Below are 11735 nucleotides of genomic sequence, written 5' to 3'. Positions count from 1 at the left end.
CAGTGCCTCTCACCTGAAAGATTCATATCTTCTCCTGAGCTCATGCTAAAGACAGCTTATTAGTAGGCAAATAATACTGCAATATCTTCTCCTGGCTTGAATTGCATGTGATTATTTTTTTACCAATCCATTTTACTTATTGAAAACCTGCCTGATTTCTGCTCTTAGTGGTGCTCACTTGCTCACCCCCAGCATTTCTCTGTGGAACAGAGCATGCATCTTTACCTTTTTTATTCCTATACGCTGAAGTAAGGGATGAAGTTTTCATGGGTCTGCACCAAAATTCTCCGCTGTGATTTAATGCTGCCATCCACTCTGCTCTCCTCTGTGCACAGTCTTCAGCTACATACACAAAGTCTATCTTTTGAGAACAGTGCTTCTCTCAGTCTACCCCAACACCAAATATTCGTCATAATGCAAGCTCTAAAATTTTTCTTTATTATCTTCTTCACCTCTACCCTTCTTCTCTAGCAATGGTCAGACTTCTCTTTGAAGCTTCCCATCTGAGCTCCTTTTATCCTGCCTCTGCGTCTTGCCCTTCATCTCTTCCACTGACTCAAGGACTCTCCCCTTCACTTTTTTCTCAGGGGGAGAAGGAAAACAAGAAAAATTTTCACTGAGCACTTCCAGGATGAGCCCTTTGATCTGGACTTGGTTCACCCCACAAGATCTGGTTCACATCCCATTCCTCAGCTCTATTAAATTTTCTGGATAGACATAATCAGAGTGAATGCACCTCAGCTGGAGAAATTTGGGGATGTTTACCAGACAGGAGACCCAACTCCACATTTTGAATATTCTCATGGTTTTGCTATATCACACCAAACTTTGCACCCTTTTACCACCAGCACTTTCTTGTTAAAGACTATAGTTTATGCTGTAATGTTGTGGCAGATCTCTGCAATTGTCTGTTTCTGGGCTTCTCTGCCATGGAGGCAGCCCTCACAATTGCTCTCCTAATCACCTGAGGGCAACAACTAAACCACAGGAAGTGACAGTCAGCTTGGAGGATCCAGGACATCCCTACTTTCAGCTTAACAGAAATCATCTCTGTATGGACAGATAATTAATGAAGTTTCCCAGCACCCCCAAATGGTCTGTACTAATTCACAGAAGGATAAGCTGCAGTCATGGAAGAAGGAGTTCATTAGCTGGCTTTGCTACCTTCCTTGTAAAAGAAAGTATTCCCATGGATATTGAGGGGAGGGGGATCAGGATGACACATGTTATAGCATGAGTCAGTTTCTGTGGGGGTAGGCAATGGCTAGCTGAAAACCCAAGATCTGCTCTCACTAGCAAGTGCTGTAACCTTTGCCTTTACAAGAAGCATCTTTGTGTTTGATGAAATACTGCAATAGGCCTTTTTATAGGAGACATATTGAAGTAGAGGCTTACAAATATGCATAATTACATACATCTCATTGTCCATTAATAACTTCTATATGGACTGTTCTGCCTTAGATCTTATAATTCCTTCCTTATATAACATTTGAAGTGTTAAATAGAAAACAACTTCAGAATTACTTGATATTTTTCCTGACTTTTTTTATCAGACCTCAGTTGCTTCAGTCAGCTCTGTAAATTCAAATTAGTATGATGAAGTCCTCAAAACTTTGGCATGCTGTCAAGAGATGAAATTTTAAACATGGTATATGAAAACAAGTCATATTGTTCATCAGTCTCCCACAGAAGCCTGGAGAGAGTCTCTCGCTGTTTGGTTTTCATATTTTAATGGTTCTGGCTTCTACAGGAGGGAAGGAAGCTTTTTCCTCCATCACAAGAGCCATCTGCAAATAGACCTAAGAAGTTCAATACTTCTTTTTAATTCTGTGAAGAGCTAAATACATCAATAAAATACTTCATGCCTCCTACAACCCTTTGATGACTGAATTAACTAAATGAGATTGAAATGAGGAGTGATTTATAATGGGCTGAGATGAGAAATGAGTTCAACTGCCTTCCAAATAATTCCAAACAGGGAATATATTAGTTTTAGCAATGATGGGGAAGCATTCCCCTTTGATCTCAGTGAGAGTAAAGTTTCTTTAGACATGATCCAATCCCAATAAATATGCAGCAAAATGTTCATATAACAGCAAGGGGTTTTAACCCCTTCGCAAAAAAAGAGCTACTCCAAACTAAGTTACTGAAGTTTCTGTTAGAAGTTTCATTTCTCATTGCCTGTGAAGTAGATTAACTTCCCCAGATTTCCAGAGGATAATGACAAATTATTCTGAACTTGAGTTTTTAAAACAGGAATAAAAAGTGCACCTTAACTTTCATGAGAATTGCTGTAGATCAGAATGACTTTCTTCATGAACTCTGCAAAGACAAATACTAGTATTCAGGTGTCAGGCTAAGCTATGGCTTAGCACTGTGTGCCCATCCTGTGTGTTGATCCAACAGAGCTGGAGGCACACACCCAGCTTTCTCATAGTGAGTCATCTCACCTAACTTAAATTATTCCTGGCAACAAGGCCAACCAAATATCCACCTGAGCATATTTGGGAAAGCAGATGATAGGACAGCCACAAGGAGGAGGCAGGAGAGGCTGAGCTGAGCCCTGGGAAAGTAGGACCTGGCCAAAACAGGTACAGGACAGCGCAGCCATTCAAAGGACTCTCCTTCATTTCACCTCCTGCAGCCACAGTCCTGAGGATGCTTCTACCTATGTACAGGTCCCTGACTGTGGCTGGATTCAGTACCTGGAGAACTGGTAGCTTAACCATGGCTTTGCCCTGCTTGCACAACACCAGGCTCTCCCTCTACATGTGAAATTGTTGTAAAACGCTGCCCTCCAGGTTTGGTGAGTCCATATTGTGAATACAAGAAGATTTGGGGGGAAAAAAATCAGAATGGTAACTTATCCAGATCAGGGCAGCCTGCCGTGAACCTGATGCAACTGCTCACATGGCCTGGCTAAGCAGCAGACTTCAGACTTGCACCATGAAGAAAACTCTTTTTATTACTAGTGGTGCACTTACATTTCACACAAAAAACTCCAGAGTGACTGTCCACTAATGGCAAATCATCTGCCCCTGTCTATGGCCTGGGGTTACTTTTCCCTCTCCCACCACCTGCTGGCACGGCTGCAGTGTGGGATGAGTCAGGGATGCTCTCACAGCAGTATGCAGGACAGCAACTCATCCAAGCCTCAGCACTGTTTACAGGATCGCTGCCTCTGATTTCTCCCATGATAGCTGACAGAAAGACCCTTCTCACACAGATGAAAAGTGAGCATTGATCTGACACTAACTGTTGACAGGCTGCAAAAATATTGATAGTGCATTTAGCAACAGTGCCCCAAGCCTTGGCAAATGAGAGTTCATGCTCTCCAGTTATTTTTTCCCATTATATTGCCCCTTTCTGCAATGTATAATAATTGACTCTTTTGATTTGCTATTTAGCAGCCAGCTTCCTTTTAAGCTAAAGCTCATTCCCTTAACTGTGTTTATACAGCTTCTGCTCTGCCAAAAGGTTAAACAGATCTCATTATCTGTTTCCTGCAGAGACCTAATTTCTACAAAAGGCCTTGAGCACGGCAATATGATTGGCAGGAAAAATAATGTTACAAAAAGCTATTTTAACACCTAGCCAAGGAGTGAGGAGTGTAGACACCATCTGAAATGATGCTCCATGTGGGTGTCATCAGCTGGGCAGGATATTCAGACTCTTCTAGTTCGTGATGATTCTCACATCTGCCCCTTTCAGCATGGCATCCTCCAGTGGCATCCTCCAACATGCCAGCAGATTAAGCAGTTGAGGATAAAAGATGGAGGTCAAACTGTCTCCATTTCTCCTGAATTGCTCTACCAAAATACAGCTGCCTATGAAATGGTGAGGCAGCCCCCAGCTGTAGCCCCGACGGCAGGGAGCAGGCACTCTCCCCCTCTCCTAGCTAATCTCCTGGATGAACCTCCCAGGCAGACCAGGTCTGCTTCTTGTAGAGGAAAGAGATAACTACAATTGGGGGTGCCACAGGTACCATTCCCAGGCACAGGGTATCTGGCTCACCGCAGCTGAGTGGCCTGGGACAACCCACAGGCAGCCCTGCTCCTCTTCAGGAGCTGTCCTCTCGGTGGTCCAAGAGCTCACAAAACCCATTGGACCACACACAAAAGGGGAACACAGCTATAGTTTTAAGACCCAGCTGGAAGAAGAGACTGTGAAGGAAACAGTCTGAAGTCCCACCTCCCCTTTTTATTCACCTCTAGCTCCTCTAGTTTACTCCAAAAGGAATGCAGTCCACATGATCTGAGGTCACTCCAAAGACCAATTCAATGTGAACAAGCAAAAGATAAGCAAAATATGCAGTGTAGGCTTCTACACAGAGGAAGAGTTGTCCTCTTCCTAGACTGTACGAAGCTGTAGGTGAGCACAGTAAAGCATCAAGTCTGATAGCATTTGGGGTAGTCCCAAATGGGATAGTCATGAGAGGAGTGCTGCTATATAATACTACTCAGGATTCATCAGCTTCTATTGTGCTGCATTTGGCTCACTTGCACAAGATTAATATTTTAGCTATCTGCCAAAAAACACATAAAAGACAAGAAAAGACACAAGTGAGACTCAAATCACTATTCACATCTCAGAGGAAGCTCTCCATCAGGATCTTACAAGCTCACCTGAAGGAACAGTTATTTGTTGTTTGGTCTACACACTGATTTGTCTCAGAGTGCAGGAATCATGCTTGAAAGTCACTACGAACTAAGAAAAAAAAGTTTTAAAAATATCACTTCTTATTGAGTATTGCATTCTGTACCATCCACCCACAGAATCCACCAGCAATTTAACAAAATGTCATTGGGGCAGCCTCGTTAGCAAAAGCTCTTGGAGATTGTTATCCTGAGTGTAGACCAACTGAAAGTGTAGGTGGACATTAAATCCAAACCAAAATAATCAAGCAGCTCCCAGTGTCAGCAGATCCATAATCAAGGTGGTATTTAAGTTTATACTCTTCTAAGGCTTCAGTTACTATTACTGTAGCTAGAAGATAGAAATCTTTAATATAGCAAGATCTCAGTTCCTCAAACATCATCCTCCCTCCCATTTGGCAATGGCACTACTGCAAGAACACCTGACTTCTGATCTTGTGGAAGAAATCAGCAGTTTCACACTTGAGCACCACCAGCTTGAGTTTTATTCTGCAATTAGCAGGCAAGATGGTACAGGAAGTTCAGCCCTTGTGAAAGGCAAAATAGTGCTGCTAACTCAAAGTGGAGTTCTGGACTCAGCAGGTCCCAGGAGAGGCTGGCCATCCGCAGGGCCTCTCTCAGGACGCACAGGGTCCCAGCTTACAGCCTCTTATTGACCCTCTGGTGCCAGCACATCTCTGCAGAGCACCACATACCACCTTCAGAAGCACCCATACCACGGGTACCCTCCCCCAGCTCTCTATGAAGTCCAGGCTGTCAGAGGTCTGAGCACAGTGGGCTAAGAGATGGCCCATCTAAGTGCCATAAGCAATTATTTAAGAGCAGCTATTTAGATTTGATTTGTACAACTTAAGCTTGATAAAAACAGTGCACTTCACACCACTTCATATTTCAAATTTTTTTAAGAAGTCAGCAATTTACTATGAAAATAATAACAAGAGACCCGTTTCTAGTCATGTCTGTATTTTAAAACTCTTGAGTAAGATTTACTCAGGCTTCACTATACAAAATGTCTTTCAGCATCTTAAGCTGCAATTTTTAAAAAACAGAAATGTTTTTAGTTTCTAGAGGTTTCTAGAATGAACATCTTGAAAGGTGACCCTTCTGGGGCTCAGCAAGGCCTTGAGGAGTGTCTCCAGTGCTTGAGGTGGGAACACTGGCTGCAAGTACACTGCATCAGTCGGGATGCAGTCGCAGGAATTAGTCATCCTCTGAGTCACTGTCCCCCCTGGCTGGGACACACGCCCTGATTGAGGACATGAGCTGGTCCTGGATCTGCTTCCTGGGGTTCTCTTCGAGGTCTGTCTTGATGGCACCCGACTCTGAAATCTTCCACTCCAATTCTGTGCAGTGCAAAACAAGAGTCATGAACATACGGGAGCAAACTGGAGAAAGCCCACCCTTCACTCCCCAGCTGACTTCCCTTATCACCCTACCACCACCACCACACTAGGGTCCTCCTCTTCTTCTTCCACAACCAGAGCCAAGCTCCTGCCCTGTTTACCACACCTGTTCCAACCAAGCCCTCCTTTCCCAGTCCCTAGTGCTGGCACAGGTCTCAGCCCAGGGCACAGAGGTCAGGGTATTGCTCTGCAGCCCACCAGTGACATCCCCAGTGCCACCCTGCAACCAGGAGTGCAGAAGAGGTGATGGATACAGAGCAACAGCTTTAGAGGCAACTCTCCCAGTGAAAATGAATGGTACCTCCTTCTAAGCACATAAGGGCAGAAGACATGTTTGCACATCTATTGCCAGTGAAGGAATACTGCTCGTACATTACAGCTGTTCCCATCATACACTGAGCTCACCACAATCAGAAGAGGCAGGAAATAAATTTAATAAAGGGCAAAAAATTGTGGAAATTTCATGTACACATCTGAATTATAGGTATTTTTCAGGGATGTACCTTGTAAATAGAATTCACCCTTTGCCTCTACATCACACACTAAATATTAGTTCCTTAAGACAGTAAAGAGAGACCACCACCAGCAGTAGGCCCAAATTGGACTGGATTGCTTCCCAGAAGTGGTAAAAAGTCAATACAACACATACAGTTGAAACCCTTCTCCTACTCCTGCTGACAATCCTATAATCAAATCTAATTTCCTTCAGATGTTACAGAATAATGAATCCAACCTCACACTTTCTTTAATTTCCAGTGGAAGGCACCTGGCCTAGGGGAGAAGGAAGGAAGACAAGAGAAAGTGCAGAAATTTCAGTGCACAGCTTCCTGCGATGACTGAATTAAGCTGACTCAGTCAGGAACAACAGACAAACATATGCCATCGTCTTAAAAATGAAACAAAGAGCCCTACAGTCCAATAGGCAAGTGCACAGATTATCACTGCAGGCAAGGGCAATCATTTATGTCCAAGACACCCAAAGAACATGCATGGGTACTGTTTACCCTTTAATATATCCAGCAAAATTTGTTTCACCCAACACAGGGCATAAACAGTTGCACACACAAGACAAATCTCTATATGTTGGCCTATCACTGCTTGTACAAGATAGCCATGTGGTTGAGCCATAGGGGTGAAAAAAAAATCTAATATGATTTTCAGTACCTCCCTTCTCCTCCTAAGCTTCATTTCTCTCATTCCCAGCAAAACAGTTTTGCTTTGCCTTCGGAAGACCAGAGATGCAGCCACTCACCGTCCCGTGTCAGGTTCATGCCACCAAACACCAAAGGCCCAATGAACTGAGCTTTGATGTCTCCCTCCAGGTACACAAATATCGTAGGCAGGTTCTTATCAGGATAGTTGGGAATGCAGGTGGTAGAGATGGCTTTGATGAATTTCACATCTCTGAACTTCTTCGCAAGCCCACTCATATGTTGATTTATTAAGGCACAGAGTGGAATTCTGTGAAGAACAGCAACACACACACATAAGGAAAAAACACAAGACAATTCAAAAGTAAACATCTCCAGAAGAAAGGTCAGAAATATCAGATTGATGAGTTTCTGGAAAAACGAAAGTACCAGAAGCAACTTCTGGATACTTTTGTTGTCCAGTATTCCAGGACTCAAAGGAGATCAGCACCACTGAGAATGTGGTGTGTGGTAGGGTTTTGTTTTAATATATTACTAATGCAGCCTTCCCCTCTATCCCCATTATATACAGGGATCTTATGGATTTAAGATACTTAGAAATTTCATGAGCAAGGGCAAAATAAAAAGAAAAGCTGCTCCTGGAAGAAAGCATGCAAATGATGATCAACACCTGTGAGGAAATTAGAGACAAAGAACAACAGCAAGTATTTATAACCCTTCCAAAAAATTCTAGCACTTAACAGACCTTTTTGACAAGGTTTTCTATCATGGTGACAGGACTGGAAAGCTTGCTTACTCCATTTGTATGCCACTAGAAACCAAGCTAAATATATATCAATCCTTCTTATTCACTGACCCTTGCATTTAATGCAGAATAGTTTCCACAGCTTGGATATTTCAGTGGCAGCAGCTACCTCTATGGCAGCTGTATGGTACACATCATGCTGTGTCATATCTATGTATAAAAAAGCCAATTCATGGTTACATCATTCTAAAATGAAGTCCAGCAGTCTTGAATCAACAGTATTGAAATTACTAATTTGTTTTTATTTCTTAGAACTCCAGAATCAGTCCTTAGTTCCACAATAACTACAAATTTACCTTGGAACATTTTCAGCTATTGACAGTGCAAGGTTTAATGGTTAAAAACAAATTCTTACCCTTGTTTGTAGAGGTGCAAGACCACCCATATACCTTTTCCAGCTTTTGTAACCTCTTGAACATAATCTTTTCCCGAAATTTCCAAAACTTCCCCAAATTTATTCTTCATTTGAGCTGCCTTCATTTCTGCTAACCTTTGCTGCCTGAATAGCCAGGAATGGAAAAGACATCTTGTGATTAGAAGCATTTTCTTGACAGAACAACACTTGAAGGAGCTGGTTGAAACCTAGACTTCAGAGACACACTACAAACTTCTTCTAACCCCAGAGCAGTGAAAGCAAAATGACATAGTAGATGCTCTTGTATTTGCATTGTAAGTTAAAACCACCAACATGCAAGAAGTACAACTATGTTTTTAGAAATGTCTTTTTCTCCTCATTTCTGGCCTCACTAGACATTTCTTCTGCAGGCAATACACTACAAAACTAAATGGCAAAAACCATGAGAGAGGTTAAGAGATAAACAGAAACCAACACTAATTACGCAAATCTGCAGCACCTTAATCTCATTCACACAAAAGTTAGGAAATATTGGAGGTGATTTTCAAAGCTCTCAGGATTCCCAGCCATGCACTCAGCAGGTGCACATTATCTCTGCAAAGCTAGGTCGTAGATAAAGGATAGTGAATTCAAACACTGTTATCCTTTTAAAGACACTTAGAAGCTCCACAAGAGACCAGAAACACAACCCCCTTTTTCCATCATCCTAAAAACATTCTTTCTCTTCAACAATATCTAAAAGCATATAAAAGAAATACCCTCCAATTATCATTAAAGCCAAGTTCTGCAAGCTGCTCTGACCTGTACATTTCAATAGCTTTCTCATCTTCCTCATTAAATTCATCTTCATTCTCTTCTAGCTCTTCCAGAGTCATGTCCTCATAAGTTTTCACTAAAATGGAAGAAACATCAAATCAGCAAAAACCTCATTCCAGGATTAAAACTCATCATCTTTTATCAATCCAACAGAATTTATTTACTCTAAGGACAGATTAATAGGAAACATGGAGTGGATTTTTTTGAGTATTATCCTACAATAATAGAATGGCTTGGGTTGAAAGGGACCTTGAAGACCATCTACTTCCCACCCCTCCTGCCAAGGGCAGGGACACCTTTCACTAGACCAAGCTGCTCAAAGCCCCATCCAGCCTGGCCTTGAACACTTCCAGCAATGGGACATCCACAGCTTCTCTGGGGAACCTGTTCCAGTGCTTCACAACCCTCACAGCAAAGAATTTCTTCTTAATATCTAATCTAAGCCTACTCTCCTTCATCTTAAGGCTATTCTCCCTTGTCCTATCTATCACTACATGGTATCATAAAGCTGCAATTGCCCTTAGGAGTTGGGACTTCAGTGATCTTTGTGGGTCCCTTCCAGCTCAGGATATTCTATGATTCTGTTCTATGATTCAAAAAAGTCCCTCCCCAGCTCTCTTGTCAGTCCCTTTGGCACTGGAAGGTGCTACAGTTCTCTCCCAAGCCTCCTCTTCTGCAGGCTGAGCAGCCCCTGCTTTCTCAGCCTGTCATTATTATTCCTACTGGATTTTTAGAAAGTGTTATGTGCTTTAGATATATAGGTGGAAAGAATATGATGGAAAAGCCTCTGAGCTGAAGGCTGCCTAGACTAGCATCCAACTACCTGCACAAGCTTTCAAGTTTAGCAGCTGCAGCACAGACATGCACTTCACCTGCTAGACTACCTTTGCATTGTTCTTGTTTCTGTTTCCAAACATGTTTACAAACGTTTCAAAAATGTTTTCAAACATTTACTTCCATAAAAATACAGAGTTGACATGAAGAAAAAAGCTTTCCTGTGCTGGAAGAATCCATGTGTTCAGGAATGTATTTGTTTGATACCATTATCAGCTGATCACCCTGCACAGATGAAGCTCTGGTATCCCTACAGACCTGGAAAATGATACATTGCTTTACAAGCATATAAACATTGCTGCTGGCCATTTCTTTGAAAAAGCTTCCCCCAGAAGCCATTCCAAGGCTTGTTGTGCGGCTGCCTGAGTTGGCTGGTCACTCACCAAGAGATTTCTGAAGGATAGCAAACTGCTCCTCTTCCTTTGCACGTTCCTGTTCCTCCAAGTTTTCCTTTGGAGGAAGGATACCTTTCTTGCGCAGAATGTCATTCCACTCTGTGTCTTTATTTGGATCCTGGAACAGAACAACATATGGATGATATTTCTTCAAAGTGAACTTTACCACTTCCAGAACTCAACACAGTTGCTAAACTGGTAACTGGATGGATGGTACCAGAAAGTCACAGCACGAATCCTCCTGATGCTGGGGCTTCTTTCCAGCCCCAGACCTGTAGCACCACGAAGACTGACTTTGTTTTATTTCCTCCCACTCACAGCACATACGTGAGGCCTTGGTTGGGTACCACGGTTTGAAGCATTGTAACCACTGCTGCATCTCTAACAAAGTGCAATGAAAGGAGAGGGTATCAGCTGGGTGACAGGGAAGCATGGTGGCCAAAGGGCTCCCTTATAGACCCTGAGCAGGACAGGCCACCAAATCAATGGTCACTGCATCAGGAAGCACTAGTGACAAGACATACACAGGCACCAACCTTACAGGCCTCTCAGTACGCGGGAAGTCTCCGTCTTAGATTCAAGTCAGAGTGACCATGTGAGTGTTTAGAGAAAAGCAAGCAGTCTCTGTCAGCCAAGCCCATTGCTAAGGATTCAGATGTAAATCTACAGCTAAACTATTCTTGAGACTTCACTGTAAAATAGTTGAAATAATCCTGCAAAACAAGGCCAACAGGCCCCTGTGTATTGTTGAAAAGCTCAGTGTAAGACTTTCCTATTTAGCACGCAATTTTAATTTTTAAAATACAAGAAATCTCAGTGATAAGCACCCACAGGCTGATTGTGCTTCCTTGCTATCTTGGCCTAGGTCCACTTTGTAAACTGAACGCGCCTACTGCTTTGCTACAGCTTGTATCAGTACACCTTACACTAGGTCTGTTCACATCCATATCACCGTATCTCTTCTCAGACTAAACCCCAGCACTTATGGGCTACCGGGACAGGAAGGGAGGGGTAGGGGACAGAGAGGGAGAAGAAAAAGAAGAAATAAATAAAGAGAACAATGTAGCTCAGCACACAGAACACCAGATACTATTTGTTTTCTGTCTCTGACCGTGGTCACCTTTCCCTCGACCCCGCATTTACTATCGTTTACTAACACGCTGATGCACTGCCTGAAACGCCCACCCGCTCGCTACAGTAGTGAAGTAAGTACCGTACTTGCAAAAAAAGCAACAAATCGCCACAAACCCAGCCACGGAGCTCCGAACAACACTGCCGCGTAACAGCCACGTCCGCCCCGAGAGAGCGGCACGAACCCGGG

The 11735-nt window shown here is 42.9% G+C and overlaps 1 protein-coding gene across 1 annotated transcript in view; it reads right to left on the bottom strand.

Annotated features, from left to right (window-relative positions):
• Positions 1-5122: 5122 nt before the first annotated feature.
• The window catches only part of PDCL3 (phosducin like 3), a 7089-nt gene continuing 476 nt past the window's right edge, over positions 5123-11735 (bottom strand). The window contains exons 2-6 of the mRNA XM_017736971.1: positions 10403-10591; positions 9171-9261; positions 8370-8513; positions 7311-7519; positions 5123-5998 (exon numbers count right to left, since the gene is read on the bottom strand). Of these exons, the coding sequence (XP_017592460.1) occupies positions 5856-5998; positions 7311-7519; positions 8370-8513; positions 9171-9261; positions 10403-10591 (776 nt within the window). The 3' untranslated portion in view covers positions 5123-5855. The remainder of the gene's footprint in view (positions 5999-7310; positions 7520-8369; positions 8514-9170; positions 9262-10402; positions 10592-11735) is intronic.

This window comes from Corvus brachyrhynchos, unplaced genomic scaffold, assembly GCF_000691975.1.
Source record: "Corvus brachyrhynchos isolate BGI_N302 unplaced genomic scaffold, ASM69197v1 scaffold83, whole genome shotgun sequence".
NCBI classification, from domain to species: domain Eukaryota; kingdom Metazoa; phylum Chordata; class Aves; order Passeriformes; family Corvidae; genus Corvus; species Corvus brachyrhynchos.
The sequence above is the reverse complement of the archived record's forward strand: the minus strand, read 5'-3'. Positions and strand labels throughout refer to the sequence as shown.